Raw genomic sequence first — 19,451 nt, 5'->3', positions numbered from 1 at the left:
AGAACAAATGCTTGTAATGAGAAATTTAAACAGTAAAATATAGGGGAGGCAGTTCCTATATCATTCTGGAATTCACAGTAGAAGCTATATTTGATCTGATAGAAGATGGCACTTTAGATTTCCAGTAGGGAAGTAAAAGAAAGAAAACCACATGTGAGAGCAGGATAGATAAGAAAGAAGGAGACTGTCAAGGCTTAAACTAAGAAAAAATGGGGGCACGTGGGTGTCTCAGTCAGCTAAGCATCTGACTTTGGCTCAGGTCATGGTCTCGCAGTTCATGGGTTCGAGCCCGGCATTGGTCTCTGTGCTGACAGCTTGGAGCTTGGAGCCTGCTTTGGATTGATTCTGTGTCTCCCTCTCTCTGCCTCTCCCCTACTTGTACTCGTTCTCTCTCTCTCAAAAAATCAATAAACATTTAAAAATATTTTTAAAAAAGAAACAAGGATCATTTTTTAAAGGTTGGAGGTATGGTTCTGAGAGGTTAAACAGGTTAAAAAGTGGGATGGACATTTTATAATGTATTAATTCAACAAGCTCAATAGGAGAATTAGTTGTCTGTGTATCAGAGGACCCTGGTGAAGCACAGTGGGCTCTGCTGGGAGCTCTTTGATGCGCTCTGGGCCCAGCTGGACCCCCCAGGTTCAAGGGGAAATCAGGATGTGTGATCCAGAAGAGAAACCCAGAGAATGGCTTGGTGCCTGGGGATGGTCGACATTGTAGGAAGCTCTGGATGATTTGGTCTGAATTATACTCCACACTTTCCTTCCTTCAGGGAATCCTCAGTGACAGTTGACTTAGAGCCAAAGGGAATCCCTAGAGTTTCCTGAGGACTGGATAACTATAGACTGGCTATAGAGTGTCTCATGAATATTCAACACAAAGCTGCGAAACTAACTTCTGCTGCCCCACAGCCCAACCTGCAAGTACCCCCAGATCTGAACTAGCCAATGAGTGGGGGGAAAGCCAGCAGGCAATGGACAGGACATTTTATTCTGTCATTATTCTACTGTTCTAAGTCAAAGCAAAAAGTTCCAGGCTCTTTATTTTGCTTTAAAAAGAAGAATATAGGAGAAGTGAGGGAAAGATAAGAGTAGGCATTCAAGGGATGCCTGGGTTAAGTGTCCAACTTTAGCTCAGGTCATGATCTCACAGTTTGTGAGTTTGAGCCCCACATCGGGCTCTGTGGTGAAAGCTCAGATGTGCTCAGATTCTGTGTCTCCCTCTTTCTCTCTGCCTCTCCCCGGCTCACTCTTGTGCTCCTCTCTCTCTCTCTCTCTGTCTCAACTGTAAATGTTAAAAAAAAAATAAAATAAAAAAGAATAGGCATTCGAGTAGATAATCCTATAATTTTCTTTAAATGTGTGTTATTTTTAAATAGTTTCAGTATTTTACTCACCACAACCGCACAGAGGTTATATTTAGGGTGTTTCCGAAAAACTGGACAAATATAAGGACTAAGGTCCAAGTTTGTGAGTGGATAATGAATATCTGTCCTCAGTTTTCTTTTCATTGTACCCAGAATGTCAAATCTGGAGAGAGAATACATGTGCAAAATACAAAGTAAGTTTGTAAATGACTCATTAGTGAAGTCTACATACCTTGGTAAATTCCAAGTACAGTTAAAAGTAATTTCTTACAAAGGTAATTTGGCACAGACCTGTACATAATTTTCCTTATCTATGTATACTTACAATCTCCACATTCCTTAGTGTCACCAGAACTGACACTGGTTGGGCCAGGGGTATGAGTCAGAGGGTAAGACATTACAGAATCAATCCAGTGAGAAGGCAACAGGGAAAAAGCCAGGCTTGACATCAGGGAGTAGAAATGACCTGACTGACTCAGCTTTTCCTTATCTTGATTTTAGCACATGTTGTCTTGGCAATGCCCTTTTACCAGCTCTGAGGTTTGTTTTTTTAATGTTTATTTTTGAGGGGGGGGGGGAGCATGAGCGTGGGGCACTGGGGGGGTAGCGGTGGCAGACACAGAGGAAAACATAGAATCTGAAGCAAGCTCCACGCTAATCAAGTTGTCAGCACAGAGCCCAACGTGAGGCTCAAACCCATGAACCATGAGATCATGACTTGAGCCAAAGTCAGACACTTAAACAACTGAGCCCCTCAGGCACCTCTCCAGCTCTGAAGGTTTTTTGTTTTTTGTTTTTAATGTATATTTATTTTAGAGAGAGCACGTGAGCAGGGGAGGGGCAGAGAGAGAGAGAGAGAGAGAAACACAGAATCAGAAGCAGGCTCCAGTCGCTGAGCTGTCAGCACAGAGCCTGACATGGGGCCCAAACACACGAACTGTGAGATCGTGACCTGAGCTGATGTCGGACAATTAACAAACTGAGCTACCCAGGCACCCCTCTGAGGTTTTAATGTATCTTTAATAAGATAAAATTTTCTGCGAATCTTGTCACATTCTCGAATTGTTATATAGATCAGCAGTTCCCAAATTTGAACTCCTATCAGCATCACTGGAGTTTTTTCAAAAATTATGTTTATTTTAGAAAAATGGCTGATTTAGGCCTGGGGCAGGAAAATTATTGCATGACCATGCTTATGTACCATAGCAAAAGAAAGGAAGATTTATACCCATATAAAAACCTATATGCTAATGTTTATAGCAGCTATATTCGTATCTGCCACAAATTGCTATCAGCCCAAACGTTCATCAACTGATGAATGAATAAACAATTGTGATACATTCACGAAAGGGAATACTACACAGCAAGACAAAGGAAAGATCCACTAACTGATGCCACGACACGAATTCATCTCAGAAACATTATGTTAAGTGAAAGAAGCGGAACTCAAAAACAAAACAAAAAAAACCAAAACCAAAAACAAAAAACAAAACCACACATGGTATAACATAGGACATTCTGGAAAAGGCAAAACTATAAAGACAGAAATCTGATCAGACGATTCCAGAGGCTGAGGGTAGGAGAAAGGGTGGATTATAAGAAAATGTTTTGGGGTGACAGACGTACTCTGTATGTTGGCTGTGATGGTTTACATGACTGCATGTATTTGTCAAAATTCATAGAACTGTACACCTAAAATGGATACGTTTTATACTTGCAATTATACTTTAATAAACCTAAACTAACTAATGGGCTCAGAGCAACAGGCTTGAAGGGTCTCCCACTGGTCAATTTTGTGTGTGTGTATTTTTTAAATATATGAAATTTATTGTCAAATTGGTTTCCATTAAACACCCAGTGCTCATCCCAAAAGATGCCCTCTTCAATACCCATCACCCACCCTCCCTTCCCTCCCACCCCCCATCAGCCCTCAGTTTGTTCTCCTTTTTTTAAAAGTCTGTTATGCTTTGGCTCTCTCCCACTCTAACCTCTCTCTCTTTTTTTTTTCCCTTCCCCTCCCCCATGGGTTCCTGTTAAGTTTCTCAGGATCCACCTAAGAGTGAAAACATGTGGTATCTGTCTTTCTCTGTATGGCTTATTTCACTTAGCATAACACTCTCCAGTTCCGTCCACGTTGCTACAAAGGGCCATATTTCATTCTTTCTCATTGCCACGTAGTACTCCATTGTGTATATAAACCACAATTTCTTTATCCATTCATCAGTTGATGGACATTTAGGCCCTTTCCATAATTTGGCTATTGTTGAGAGTGCTGCTATAAACATTGGCATACAAGTGCTCCTATGCATCAGCACTCCTGTATCCCTTGGGTAAATTCCTAGCAGTGCTACTGCTGGGTCATAGGGTAGGTCAATTTTTAATTTTTTGAGGAACCTCCACACTGTTTTCCAGAGTGGCTGCACCAGTTTGCATTCCCACCAACAGTGCAAGAGGGTTCCTACTTCTCCACATCCTCTCCAGCATCTATAGTCTCCTGATTTGTTCATTTTGGCCCCTCTGACTGGCATGAGGTGATATCTGAGGGTGGTTCTGATTTGTATTTCTCTGATGAGGAGCGACATTGAGCATCTTTTCATGTGCCTCTTGGCCATCCAGATGTCTTCTTTAGAGAAGTGTCTCTTCATGTTTTCTGCCCATTTCTTCACTGGATTACTTGTTTTTTGGGTGTGAAGTTTGGTGAGCTCTTTACAGATTTTGGATACTAGCCCTTTGTCCGATATGTCATTTGCAAATATCTTTTCCCATTCCGTTGGTTGCCTTTTAGTTCTGTTGATTGTTTCCTTTGCTGTGCAGAAGCTTTTTATCTTCATGAGGTCCCAAGAGTTCCTTCTTGCTTTTAATTCCCTTGCCTTTGGGGATGTGTCAAGTAAGAAATTGCTGCGGCTGAGGTCAGAGAGGTCTTTTCCTGTTTTCTCCTCTAGGGTTTTGATGGTTTCCTGTCTCACATTCAGGTCCTTTATCCATTTTGAGTTTATTTTTGTGAGTGGTGTGAGAAAGTGGTCTAGTTTCAACCTTCTGCATGTTGCTGTCCAATTCTCCCAGCACCATTTGTTAAAGAGACTGTCTTTTTTCCATTGAATGTTCTTTCCTGCTTTGTCAAAGATGAGTTGGCCATCCTTTTGTGGGTCTAGTTCTGGGGTTTCTATTCTATTCCGTTGGTCTATGTGCCTGTTTTTGTGCCAATACCATGCTGTCTTGATGATTACAGCTTTGTAGTAGAGGCTAAAGTCTGGGATTGTGATGCCTCCTGCTTTGGTCGTCTTCTTCAAAATTACTTTGGCTATTCGGGGCCTTTTGTGGTTCCATACAAATTTTAGGATTGCTTGTTCTGGCTTTGAGAATGCTGGTGCGATTTTGATTGGGATTGCATTGAATGTGTAGATAGCTTTGGGTAGTATTGACATTTTAACAGTATTCTTCCAACCCATGAGCACGGAATGTTTTTCCATTTCTTTATAGCTTCTTCAATTTCCTTCACAAGCTTTCTATAGTTTTCAGCATACAGATCTTTTACATCTTTGGTTAGGTTTATTCCTAGGTTATTTTACGCTTCTTGGTGCAATTGTGAATGGGATCAGTTTCTTTATTTGTCTTTCTGTTGCTTCATTATTAGTGTATAAGAATGCAACTGATTTCTGTACATTGATTTTGTATCCTGCGACTTGGCTGAATTCATGCATCAGTTCTAGCAGACTTTGGTGGGGTCTCTCGGGTTTTCCATGTAGAATATCATGTCATCTGCAAAAAGTGAAAGCTTGACTTCATCTTTGCCAATTTTGATGCCTTTGATTTCCCTTTGTTGTCTCATTGCTGATGCTAGCACTTCCAACACTATGTTAAACAACAGCAGTGAGAGTGGACATCCCTGTAATGTTCCTGATCTCAGGGGGAAAGCTCTCAGTTTTTCCCCATTGAGGATGATGTTAGCTGTGGGCTTTTCATAAATGGCTTTTATGATCTTTAAGTATGTTTTTTCTATCCCGACTTTCTCGAGGGTTTTTATTAAGAAAGGATGCTGAATTTTGTCAAATGCTTTTTCTGCATCGATTGACAGGATCATATGGTTCTTATCTTTTCTTTTATTAATGTGATGTATCACGTTGATTGATTTGCAAATGTTGAACCAGCCCTGCAGCCCAGGAATGAATCCCACTTGATCATGGTGAATAATTCTTTTTATATGCTGTTGAATTCGATTTACTAGTATCTTATTGAGAATTTTTGCATCCATATTCATCAGGGATATTGGCCTGTAGTTCTCTGTTTTTACTGGGTCTCTGTCTGGTTTAGCAATCAAAGTAATACTGCTTCATAGAATGAGTCTGGAAGTTTTCCTTCCCTTTCTATTTTTTGGAATAGCTTGAGAAGGGTAGGTATTATCTCTGCTTTCAACGTCTGGTAGAACTCCCCTGGGAGGCCATCTGGTCCTGGACTCTTATTTGTTGGGAGATTTTTGATAACTGATTCAATTTCTTCTCTGGTTATGGGTCTGTTCAAGTTTTCTATTTCCTCCTGATTGAGTTTTGGAAGCGTGTGGGTGTTTAGGAATTTGTCCATTTCTTCCAGGTTGTCCAGTTTGTTGGCATATAGTTTTTCATAGTATTCCCTGATAATTGTTTGTATTTCTGAGGGATTGGTTGTGATAATTCCATTTTCACTCGTGATGTTATCTATTTGGGTCATCTCCCTTTTCTTTTTGAGAAGCCTGGCTAGAGGTTTATCAATTTTGTTTATTTTTTCAAAAAACCAACTCTTGGTTTCATTGATCTGCTCTACAGTTTTTTAAGATTCTATATTGTTTATTTCTGCTCTGATCTTTATTATTTCTCTTCCTCTGCTGGGTTTACCCACTGGTCAATTTTGAAAAATTTAAACATCAAGAAGAATGATGATAGTAATGATATTAAGCACATCGAGTTTAAAAATATCCAGGAGTCCAGAGTTATGCTAATTACAGAGGGAAACTATACCTTTAAATGGTGGGATATTATAGTCACTACTGTATCTAAGGATCAAACATAACATCACCAATAGTGGGCCTAACTTTGATGATGTGCCTCCTGATGTAATGTGGTAACAAGTATAGAAAGTCACCTGGGCTGAATTCTTGCTTAAAAAAAAAAAAAAGTTTAGCTTGAGCCTCACTTGGATCAGCTGGAGGGAGAAGGCACTAGATTCTTCTTTGGAACCTCTCAGAAAGGAATGCAGCCTTACAGACAGTTTGATTTCAGCCTTCTAAGACCCACGTTAGCCTTCTAACTACAAAACTATAAGGCGACCACTACACACATTAAAATGCCAAGATTGCTAGGAAAATAGAATAGGAGGATCTGAAGCTCACTTCGTTCCCTGGTCCCATTGGAGCAACTAAGTCAGAAAATGACCCGAAGCCTGGCATTATAGACTTTCCACAGTTAATCATAGAGAGGAGGCCACATGGAAAAGGGTAAGAGGGGCAGAGTCCCAGTGGGGAACCAAACTTTCCAGGAAACTAACCACACAGGAGAGAGACACCACATGCATGTAGGCAGAGGAGCAGACCCCACAGCAGGCACCCTGGACACAGGGACCTGCACTGGAAAGAGTCACCATAATATCTGGCTTTGAAAACAAAACAAAAAGCCAATCTACTGAATGGGAGAAGACATTTGTATAGGTAATATGTCCAATAAGGGCTTAGTATCCAAAATATATAAAGAATGGATAACTCAACACCAAAAAAACAAATAAGAAAAAACTGAGCCTGGCTGGCTCAGTCAGTGGAACATGCGACTCTTGATCTCAGAGTCGTGAGCTCAAGCCCCACACTGGGGGTAGAATTTACTTAAAGACGAAACAAACAAAAACCAATAATCCAATTAAAAATGGGCAGAGGACCTACATCTCTCCAAAGAAGATATATGTCAAAACCACAAGGAGATAGCACCTCACACCTGTCAGAATAACTAAAATCAAAAAGATAAGAAACCAGTGTTGGCAAGGATGTGGAGAAGAAGGAACCCTCGTACAGTGTTGGTCAGAAGGCAAACTGGCATAAACACTGTGGAAAAAAATTAAAGATAGAATTTTTAATTCTCAAAATTAAATTTTAATTTAAAATTTTAAATTTAAAAAAATTTAAGAAACCTTAAAATTCAAAAATTCAAAAAATTAAAAATAGAATTACCATATGGTCCAATAATTTCACTATTGGGTATTTACCCAAAGAATACAAAAACATTAATTTGAAAAAGATACACACACCCCTATATTTATTGCAGCATTATTTATAATACCTAAGATATGGAAGCAATCCAAGTGTCCATCAATAGATGAATGGATAAAGAACTTGTATATATCTACAAGGATTATTACTCAACCATAAAAAGGAACAAAATCTTGCCATCTGCAACAACACGGATGGATCTAGAGGGGATGATGGTAAATGAAATAAGTCAGAGAAAAACAAATACCCTATGATTTCCCTCCGTGTAGAATTTAAGGAACAAAACCAACAAAGAAAAAGAGACAAAAATACCACATCAGACTCAAATACAGAGAACCAGCTGTTACCAGAGAGGAAGTTGATGGAGGGATGGGTGCAATGGGTCAAGGGGATCAGAAATAATTATTGTGATGAGCACTGACCAACATATAGAATTGCTGAATCCTTATATGGTACACCTGAAACTAATCTAACACTGCAGGTTAGAGTTCAATAAAAAAGGTTAAAATGGCAGATTTTATGTTACATATATTTTATCACAAATTTTTAAAAGTTTGTAATGTAATATACTGAATAGCACTGAATCACACACTTTAAATGGTTATATTGCATGGTTGTCAATTCTGTCTCCACAAAGCCTTTAAAAAAAAAACCTGTTCACAAAATGTCAAAATCCATACCTTTTTAAGTGAAAGATAATTACTTTTGGTGCTTTGGAAATACTGGCCCTCACTGCTGTTTCTTGCTTGGTTTCACAGAAGGAACAGTGGATTTGGTTATGCCAGGTCAGTGTATCTTGTTGAAAAAAACACTGGAGACAGTCCTGTTGAGGAAAAAAAAGCACTGGGTAACCAAACTGGATGGACCGCAGCCAGGCTCTCTGTTTTCAGAGGGACTTTGCAAGAGTTGTAGAAATGTAATCCTCAGCACTTTCCTCAAAGTCAACATATCCAGGAGGTACCAGTGTCTCAAGCTGCTGCCTGGATAGGTGCAAAATCTACCCGACAAAGGAGATGCTTCTTTCTTGTTTAGTTACTGAAATGGATCCAAGTGCCCATCTCACTTCTAATCTCTGGATCTGCATTTTAACCTTTCTGGTTTATAACAGAATAATACTGACTGTTCAAATTCCACTAAGCAAGTCAGGCAGCTGTTTTATGTGATTCATCTCATCACAAAAGTGATCTGGAGACTGAAAAATTACACTGCCCACTGTTTTGGATAATAAAGACCACAGAACACCCCGAATTAGATCCCATGCCCACCGGGGCCACCCTCAATGGAACCGGCACCCCTGCTCTGCAAACCATTAACCTAAAGAGAAAGATGAGCAGATTCTCTTTTCAGCAGACTTGCCAGCACCTCATTTAGAGTCTTCAAAATCTGTTTCCAGTAATCTTTAGCAGTTTGATCTGAGAACAAAGCCCAGTTCTAAATAAGTGGTAGGATCTGTTCTCCAATTTGGCATGTGAAAACTTTTAGCAATAAATGTGCTTTCATAATTTAGGTAGAAAAAAAATAAATGTGTATTTTTCTGCAAGGGAATGTATTCGTCCCTGCCTTCTAGCTGTCCCCTGCTTTCTATCACTATCCTTCCCCCTACCATTTACAGATTAATTTTTGGTATTATGGTGAAGAAAATTCAAAAGGTAAACTAAGGCATTATATTCCATTCTATCTTTCCAACATATGCCACACAGCTTCCGTCCAAACACAAGAACTCAAAACCAAGTCAGAATCTTCTATATATAGTTACCAACCTGGATCTACAGACCTCGAGGGTGAGGAAGGGTCACAAAATTTTTGAAAGAATGTATGAATTCCCTATATGCACCAAGCCATCTCAGCAGAATGAATAAACCCTACCTGTCATTCCAATTTCAGAACGAGGCTGTTTTATTGAGTACATTGGGAAATACAACTGAATTCATGCTAACTTTTGGCTGTATGTCACTTTCCTATCAAATGTTGTCATCATGGGCTTCCAATTTGTTTTAACTTACAAAGTAGCCCCCATCATAATAGAAAATGTAGGCAACAGCCCTGAGAAGTGGGATCCAGGAGGAACCACACCTACCTGAAGAGAGCACTCGTAATCAGATGGAATGGGGAGGCAAAGAATGGTGAAGACTTCATTCTTGTAGGTGCAGTTCTCACACTTCAAACACATGATGCTATAGTTGAGCTGCCCTTCAAACAGCTGGGTGATGATGGAGACCTCATTGGCAATTGTCTTCCTGCAGCACCTTGGAATAGATCCTTTTTCATATGATTTTCGATGGCACTGAGTCAAGGAACAAATTAGCCCTGAATCAACTACTGGTTATTTGAAAAAAAAAAAGTTTTTAATACAATGACTTGATTTTTTTCTATCACAATGATACATTGCTACCAAAAACCACTTAGTTTCGGATTCCGACAATAGAGTAAGCTCTTCTTAAGAGTATCTATTAGGTGTGATTTCTGATAATTCAGTTATTTTCCTCATAAATGACACCTAGCAATGATGACTCCCTACCCCTGGTAAGACACATGGCTGTGCCCCAGAAGCTGACAGCCTACAAAAGTATGAGACAGGGTCTGGGGGACAGTACTTCTTGGGAAGAGGGTAAGGAAGCTTGCGAACTAGCTTTCAGTCATGCAAAGTGATATAAAGGTAAAATAAAGAAATTGACCTCTTCTCCAGCCCCTTCAGATTATGGCAGCCTGATTTAACTAACCTTACAGCCCAATTTGAATCTAGCTCATACTGAGAAGTAGCATTTCTGGGAGCACAGCCTGACTTGTTAGCAGTTTTAGGGCCTCAGTAGAATATACCTTTGGAAGATACATTGACTCCACGGCCAGCTTTACTTCGGAGCTGCGCGCGCTGCTCTCCTTTGCCTTGCTGCTTTTATTACGCCCTGCTGCCAAGGTCTTCTACCTGATGGTAATTTAATGTCCCTAATTCCAACTTTGGGCTCGGGAACGAGAATGCTATTTATTTCAGATTGGCTGCAGATGAGGACCTAAGTGATTTTACTGACCACCACCCTCCCCTCTGTCAAAAAAAAAAAAAAAAAAAAAAAAAGTTCCACCAGGTATATCTTATTAGAAAAAATGAAAAAAGGAACTGAGGATTGCAGATGAGAGTGATTAATGGCTATAGTTTGTGATCTCTGATATTAAGTATTTCTTTAATATTAAGGATATTAACTTTGAAGTAAGCTAACGCCGGCACAAGGACACTGCATAAAACCAAGGACCTATCTTTGTGGAGTATGCGTCTCAGATCAAGGCTGAAGGCAGTGGGTCTCACAGATAAGGGCAAAACCCTTCGTTACTGGCGATCTCATGTTTTATTAAATGTATGTCCTGATCCAGTAAATAACTCTGGTTTGGAATGCTTGGCATGAAGATGAAACAGCAGTATTTAGATCTTTTAATTCCGAGCTTAACATTTTCTTGGGTTTGTAGTTACCAAGAACACGTACTTTAAGTTGTAAAGCTCTATATGTTATACCTCATGAGGACTATATTTGTATAAAAATGCAATTTTCACTTTAGAAAACTAGTCTGTGCAGATGTTATTTGCAAAGGGAACCGATTAGCGTTTCGCGCACCTGCTGATCACTGGAAACACCAAGTGAGCTTTACTAAAGGACAGCCCGAGAAGTTTTAATTCAATAACGCTGGAGTGAGGGTCTTAGAATCTGTGGCGTAAAACTCTTCCCAGGTGATTCTGATGATTCACTAAGTTTGGTAAATACAGACCAATTCAAACACTAACTTGAACGTCCCCCTACACATCCCCCAGCACCTGTGCTCAACACAGAGTGGGCAATATTGACAGAAGAAATTAAAGAATGAAAAATGAAAGTTGCCCATAGAGCTGAGGTCTACCTTATTTCAAGTCCATTGATGTCACTTACCTTTTTCAGAGATTCATGAAGCTCATTCAGGACATAAATCAAGAATTCCTGGGCATCTTGTTGCGTTTTTTTCATGAATGCTGGGTAGAGGTTGCCAAAAGCTGACCGAAATATTTCTGGCGAGACGCATTCTGAGTCTCCAAGCCACATATCTGTCATCACGTAGGCAAACGCAGTGGCAACCTCACTGCAATCCCTTGGAAGAAGGAAAGAGAATATTTCTGGCTGATTTAATGAAAGGAAAGCACCTAAAAACTCAAGCATACGTGGCATCAGACTGAAAACAAAGCTCTGTTCTTGGTTGAACTTCCGGTCTCGGGCTCTGCGGCCTCTACTGACTTGTTTAGCCCTCATTAGGGACTTCAGAGGGCTCCCTCCCTCACCTCCCCTTGGGGGAGCAGGGGGCTGGGCGGCAGAGAACGCAAATGGCTTACTTTTGAAGAGCAGTAATGTACTTTCCCGAGAGAAAGTATTCCACCAGCGGTGAAATGCTGCAGAGACACTGGAGAATGGCGTTCATGTAACACGTGTTGCCCAAGTTCCGCAGGCCTGTCACTCCCTGGGAATGGGGCTGGTTCTCCTCCACCTCCTTGACTGGAGAGCTGTCATAGTGATCTGTGCACTCTGCGCTGTGTTGGGGCCATGCAGAGAGAAATGAGAGCATTTTGAGGGTATAAAATATGTGAAAGTGACAACAAATCACTCTCAAGCTCATGATACAAAGAAGAGTCCTCAATGAGACTTCTGTCAAATACATTCCCTACCCAGAACAGAAGTACTCAAACTCAAGGTCTAAAATTGCATTACTTATTCTGGAACTCTGAACAGTGCCTGCAGCCAAATAAAGGGAGGTAGAAGATTCTTCCTGAAACCAGATCAAGAGGACAGAAATAACGGCCTTTCAGAGACCTAGAATTGCTTGGCTAAAACTGCACTTTCACTCTGAATACCAAAGTATTTTTTTTTTTCCTCTCTGGGCCAAATAATTTAATGATTTGTAGTAACAATAATGGCAATAGATAGTAGTTAATAAAAACAATAGCTATCATGTATTGAGCCTCGCCAGTTGTTAATATGCATTTTCCCATTTAATCCTTTCTATGGGGTAGGTATACTTATTTAAAAAAAATTTTTTTTAATGTTTATTTATTTTTGAGAGAGAGACAGGGCACAAGCAGGGGAAGGGCAGAGCAAGAGGGAGACACAGAATCTGAAGCAGGCTCCAGGCTCTGAGCTGTCAGCACAGAGCCCGACACGGGGCTCAAACTCACCAGCCATGAGATCATGACCTGAGCCGAGGTCAGATGCTCAACTGAGCCACCCAGGCGCCCCCAGGTGTGCCCTGTTTTTAAATCCTGTTTTACAGAGGAAATATCACATTTAAGTGGTTTAGTCATTTGCCTATGATATAAGTATGTGCAGTGGTATGTGGAGAGAAGGAATACCTATCTACGTACCTACCTACCTGAGTTATTTGGATTTATATATCATATATTAAGAGAGTGTATGTGTACACATACATATATATGGCATATGTACATATTGAGAGCATATACACATACTAAAGATATCAACATTAAGAGCACATATATGTGTGTATAATATGTATGTGTGTGTATGTATTCATATAAACACACATATACACAGAGAGAGAAAGAGCATAGGCTTTGTAAAGAACAGATCTTAGTTTAAGTCCTGACTCTGCCAGTTTCTAGTTACACGATGTGGGACACTTATATCTGTGTCTCATCTATAAAATAGGATCAATGCTACCATGTAGGGTTGTTGGGAGGATTAGATTAAATGATGTGAGGCACATGGCACAGATTGCATAGTTAATAAATGGCAACCTAAAAATATTTTTGAACAAGTGACTGATGTAGGCTGTTCCTAACAGTAAGTGTATAGAATTCGAGAATTCATGTGCACAGACAGCCCAGCACAGAGGAGAGAACAGGTTCCCAGGGAGTCCTCCTCTCTCCACACAAGCTTCCTTTTGTAATTTGACTATTGCTCATGGCAGCCCAGCATCTTTGTCCTTTATGATTTTTCTTCCCGTGTACAGTATCTAAAATTGGGTCTCCATGAGACAGTTACCTCACCTCAGTACCTCCATTTACAATTCTGCCAGTTAGAAAAGTGTTCACTATTACATGATGTTCATTTCATGTTTATTGACTGGGGTCATCGGAGGCCCTGGATGGCCCCTCTTTAGGAATATCTATTGCCTAGATATTAAACAACATCTTCCCTTCCTTTTGTGGGCCCTCCACTGGGTCAAACCTGGGGGAACCCTTCCAAAGGTGGCATGTATCCCCGACTCCTTTGACATGCCCTGCCCCCCAAATGAACTTATCGAGAAAGCTATCGTAGATAGTGGCTCACAGGACATAGTAGATACTGAAGTCATCTGCAGGACAGGGCCGCTCTGAAGCCATTTTAGTGCATCTACGTTGGACTTTCACTTCTATTCAGGGACTACATCTAATCCTTTTAACTTCATTTCTCTGAGCCTGTTACTTTAGCTCTTTTTGTTTGTAATAAACAATTTGTATGTTTCCCTCCCTTTTCAGTAGATGCAAACTGATTTTTATCTGTACTTCAGGTACATTCCAACTTAGATTTTCCATACATCATAATCATTTCCATTCACCCTCAGGATTCTAGCATGTTGCCATGAGATACTGTTACTCAGCTGCTTAAAAACTTTAAAAACATTAGATTTCAGAGAATGAACTGAACATATAAGCTCTATTCCCCCATCACTCAGTTTCTCTTTTGTGTGTGTGTGTGTGTGTAATATATATCTTATATATTATCTCTTGTGCGTGTGTGTGTGTGTAAATATATAAGATACATCATATATATGTATAAGATAGATCTACATATATATAATATGTATATATATGTAGATCTATCTTATACATATATATGATGTATACATATATATATAATATGTATATATATGTAGATCTATCTTATACATATACACAGAAGATGTGTGTGTGTGTAATATATATCTTATATATCTTATATATTATCTCGTGTGTGTGTATGTAATATATATCTTATATATATATAAGATAGATCATATATATATGATAGATCATATATAGATCTAAGATAGATATATATGATATATATATGATCTAAGATAGATCATATATAAGATATATATATGATCTATCTTATACACATACACAGAAGATTTACCTCCATATAGTCCATTATGGCAACTCTGCCTCCTTTTGGTGCCCATCCCCATTCCCAGGGATCACATCACTCCTGGATCCCAAGGGAATATCTCTCACCCTGGGAAGGGAGGCAGTTGGACTTTGCTGCTTCTAAAAATGGATAGCATTGGGATAGACTGGAGTCTTTCTTTTTGTGGTCACCAACTACAGTCCAAAGAGGGTGCAGACATACATATACACCCCACTAAGGCCACCCAGGGCAAATATAAAGTGTTCATCATAGAAGGATTTATAAACTGAGGGGCAGCAAAGCTCACAATCTTCTCAACCCATTGTCTTCATAGAGAACCATTCTTAAGACACCCTTCAGTAGGGGCGCCTGGGTGGCTCAGTCGGTTAAGCGTCCAACTTTGGCTCAGGTCATGATCTTGCAGTTTGTGAGTTCAAGCCCCGCGTTGGGCTCTGTGCTGACAGCTCAGAACCTGCAGCCTGTTTCGGATTCTATGTCTCCCTCTCTCTCTCTGACCCTCCCCCGTTCATGCTCTGTCTCTCTCTGTCTCAAAAATAAATAAACGTTAAAAAAAATTAAAAAAAAAGAAAGAAAGCCTTCAGTAAAGAGGGACCCACCCCCAACTATGCTCTATCTGGATGAAAAGAGGTCAGAGAGTAGGTGCAACCATGCAACCTGGGTAGGGAAGTGGTCTTGCTAGAAAGGGGACCCTCTGGAGCTCCAAATTTGGTACCAGTTTGTTCTTTTTCTGAGCTAACTCAGAATCTGTGAAGAATGGTGAAGAAAGAGCCTTAGGGCCAATCCAGTTTGTCTTTTCTCAATTCTGCATTAAGTAAAATGAATGAAGTAATAAAATAACAACTTTTCAAAAATGTAAATTTCAGGAAAGATTAAGAAGGCTAAGAACCATAACAGATTAAAAATAAACTGGAGGGGCTCCTGCGTGGTTCAGTCAGTTAAGTGTCAGACTCTTGCTTTCAGCCCAGGTCATGAGCTCATGGTTCATGGGATTGAGCCCCGCGTCGGGCTCTGTGCTGACAGCATGAAGCCTACTTGGGATTCATTCTCTCTCCCTCTCTCTCTCCCTCTCTCTCTCTCTCTGCCCCACCCCCACTCATGCTGTCTCTCAAGTAAATAAACATTAAAAAAAAAGAATGATTGTTCTTCAATGTCTGTATATATAAGAGATCTTGGCAATGAGAGATGTTGCGTTTTATGGCTATTTTATATTTGTGGTCTATTTAAAAGGGGTTCATGAAGTCACCTGAGTGGTGATTCCGCAGGACTTGAATCCTGTCACTCTGCTCCTTTGGTCAGTGTACTTCTCCCAAATACTTCAGTTTCTCCCCATCAGTGGAGTCTTGTTAAAATTTCATTTTATGATTGATGCTTATAGGTAACAACACAACACATATTCATATGTTGATATTATATCCAAGGACCTTCCTAAACTCAGTCTATAATTTTTATATAGGTTCTTTGGATTTTCTGTAAACATTCAAGTCATCTGCCAAAAATAAGTCTTAAGTTTTCCTTCCCAATCCTAATACTTTTTATTTCCTACCTTGTGAACTAATTAGCACCTCCAGTAAAATGCTGAATAGAAGTGGGGATAGTAGGCATCCTTAGCTCACTCCTGAACTAAGAAGGAAAGCTCTGAATAATTCACCATTATGTATGATGTTTGCTAAAGGCATAGGTTTTTTGGAGAATTGTCATCATGACAGACATTGAGAGTGATGAGGTTCTTCTGTATCTTTTGAGGCAATCATGAGAGTTTTCTTCTTGTAGTCTGCTATGATGGTCACATATTAAACCAATCTTCTGTTCCTCAGATAAACTTACCTTGTTAGTGATGTAGTATTTTCACAAATTGCTGGATTCTATTTGTTAATCTTTTGTTCAAGACTTTTGTATCTATGCTCATGAATAAAAGGAGTTTTATGTTAGTGTTCTGTGCTGTGTAACAAGTTATCACAAACTTAGTGGTTTAAAACAACACACATTTTATTATCTTAGTTTCTGGAAGTTGGAGTCCAGACATGGCTTAGCTGGAATCACATGTTGCATTTTGTTGTCATGTCTCTTTAGGTCCTTCATCTTATAATAGTTCTTATGCATCTCCTTGATTTTCAAGAACTTGATACTTTTCAAAATTTCTGGCTAGTTATTTTGAAGAATATCCCTCAGTTTGAGATATTTCCTAAGATTCATACTATGCATTTCTAATATCACAGAAGTAATGCTGTGCTCTTTTTACTGCATTGTACTAGGTGCTACGCATTTTTTATTTGTCTCAATACTTGTGATATTAGGGGCGCCTGGGTGGCGCAGTCGGTTAAGCGTACGACTTCAGCCAGGTCACGATCTCGATGTCCGGGAGTTCGAGCCCCGCGTCAGGCTCTGGGCTGATGGCTCAGAGCCGGGAGCCTGTTTCCGATTCTGTGTCTCCCTCTCTCTCTGCCCCTCCCCCGTTCATGCTCTGTCTCTCTCTGTCCCAAAAATAAATAAACGTTGAAAAAAAAATAAAAAAAAATACTTGTGATATTAGCTGTAATCACTCACAAAAAGTGAGGTCTGCCAAGTTTCTCTACTGTAGTTACTTTTCCCTTTTGTAATCAGTATTTTGTAGAGAGAACTTTGAGACAATGTAAATGATCCATTCCTTATCAAACTTTCACAAACTAGTTTTAACATTAATTGATGTTGCTTGGCTAGATTAATTATAACTATGGTGGTTGCCAAATGGTCGTTTTCTAATGCCATTATTCCAACTGCATTCATCAATTGCTACCCTGCTCTAAAGAGAAGCTTTTTCTTTTCCCTGTTTATTCTTTTAACCAGTGTGGACTCATGAATTCCTACTTTATTCGATGGATTATAATGTTACCATTATTTATTTTTGATATACAAAGTGCCTCAAGATTAGCCAGCAGAGGGCTCTTCAAGATGTTTTCTGTACCTGTTTGATGGGTCCCCATCATTCTTTGAACACTTCCTCATTTTTGGCACGTGAGATCTTCCAGACATAACCTGCCCCAGTCCTAGAGTTAGTCATTTCTCGAAGAGCCCTGGTTCCTTTTAGAGAATAGTATTTAGAATACAGATGCAGAAGCTAGATGTACTCATGCTATTGCAGTGTCACAGACCTATCATCTTCAGTGTTTCCTTATGTGATCAACTCCTCTACATGTAACTCATCTGTTGCTGCTACCCTCCCAACCACATACACCACACATACCTCATCCTCACCCTGCTTTTCTGACACCTCACACAAGGCCTACCTAAATTGATCTCAACTAATGGCTTCTAAACTAAATTGTGAATGGATAAAAGAAGGAAAAAAAGGGACCTGGCTCTGTTATTGCCTGCTTCCTTCTTTGATGGATTACGTTTTTAAAACTTCCCTTCCCCTCAGACTCTTTTTTTTTCTAATTGTCGAGAGATTGCACATTGTTTTTATATTCTTGGATTGTTTCCTTTAAATATTTCAACAAATACTCAAGGAGCCCTTGTTATCTTAATCTATCTGGGTCTAAAGTTGGAATAGCAAGGGATACCATTATTATCCCAACATACTTTTTTTAAATGTTTATTTATTCTGGGGGAGGGGGAGAGAGAGGGAGAGAAAGAGAATCCCAAGCAGGCTCCGCGTTGTCAGCTCAGAGCCCAACATGAGGCTGGAACTCACAAACTGAGATCACAACTTGAGCCGAAATCAAGAGTCAGACACCTAACCAACTGAGCTATCCTGGTGCCCCTTAACCTATTTGGTTTTTAAGATCTGGATGGCTTGTCATAACTCTGTGTGAAATTTTATTTGGTTCCTTGAGATCACATACTGAGTCAGGATAGCAAGGTTACTCATGCTTAAAATTACTTTTTGATCAATTAATATCTGTAACTTTACCCAACTGGATGAGATCTTTAGTGTGCTTAACTACCATCTTCCCCTGAATCTTCTTTTAATATTTAAAAATGTTTTATTCTAGTTTACTTTAAAATTTTATATCATGTATATTTTCCAGCAAGCATTTGAATTTGTACATTTTATGAACATTTGCTTTTCTCTATATCTTTTATCTCATGTCTTCCCATTTAGATTTTTTCTTTTTGATTGAGTAAATCCTTGATTAACATTTTCCAAGAAAGTGGTGAACTTTCTGAGAATGCCATCACATGGCTGGGCTCAATGTCCTCCCTTTGTCCTAATAATATTGCTTTACTGCCTCTTGGATACTATATGACAGAAGAAAATTCTTTTGTCAATCTGATTTTTTTTCCTTCATAAACATTATATTATTATTATTATTATTAGCTACTTATTTGTAGAGTTACCAAACTGTGGCCTGAAGTAGGTACTTCTATTTTTTTCCTTTCTAGGTCTTGCATTCTGGAACTCCTATTAAATAGTTGTTGTAGCTCATTCATTAGTCCAGAAAATATCTATTGTGCATCAGCTCCGTGTCGGTCACTGGGCTAGACGTTTAGTAGTGAATAAAATACAATTCTTTACCTTAATACAGCTTACAATATGTTGATCATTTGGATTTATTCTGCTTTCAACTCTTCCCACATATCTTGCATTGTTTTAACTTTCTTACACTGTTACGATTGAGCACTTGTAAAGTTACTTTATTTGAATTATCTTGATGTTTTAGCTTTACATTTGTGCTCACGGCTACTTTTTACATCCTTTGCTCTAATTTCATTCTTAAACTGAATCCTAAAAGTGCCTTCAAGA

At 39.4% G+C, this 19,451-nt stretch overlaps 1 protein-coding gene across 1 annotated transcript in view; it reads right to left on the bottom strand.

Moving 5' to 3' along the window:
• The window catches only part of USP50 (ubiquitin specific peptidase 50), a 43,591-nt gene extending 29,650 nt beyond the window's left edge, over window positions 1-13,941 (bottom strand). The window contains exons 1-6 of the mRNA XM_047075118.1: window positions 13,889-13,941; window positions 11,938-12,132; window positions 11,504-11,699; window positions 9,670-9,876; window positions 8,273-8,415; window positions 1,397-1,529 (exon numbers count right to left, since the gene is read on the bottom strand). Of these exons, the coding sequence (XP_046931074.1) occupies window positions 1,397-1,529; window positions 8,273-8,415; window positions 9,670-9,876; window positions 11,504-11,699; window positions 11,938-12,132; window positions 13,889-13,941 (927 nt within the window). The remainder of the gene's footprint in view (window positions 1-1,396; window positions 1,530-8,272; window positions 8,416-9,669; window positions 9,877-11,503; window positions 11,700-11,937; window positions 12,133-13,888) is intronic.
• Window positions 13,942-19,451: the final 5,510 nt, after the last annotated feature.

Source organism: Lynx rufus, unplaced genomic scaffold (genome assembly GCF_022079265.1).
Source record: "Lynx rufus isolate CCGP_SWC_20201006 ecotype Redwood Valley unplaced genomic scaffold, mLynRuf1.p SCAF_13, whole genome shotgun sequence".
NCBI classification, from domain to species: domain Eukaryota; kingdom Metazoa; phylum Chordata; class Mammalia; order Carnivora; family Felidae; genus Lynx; species Lynx rufus.
This window is presented reverse-complemented; position numbering and strand designations above follow the sequence as displayed.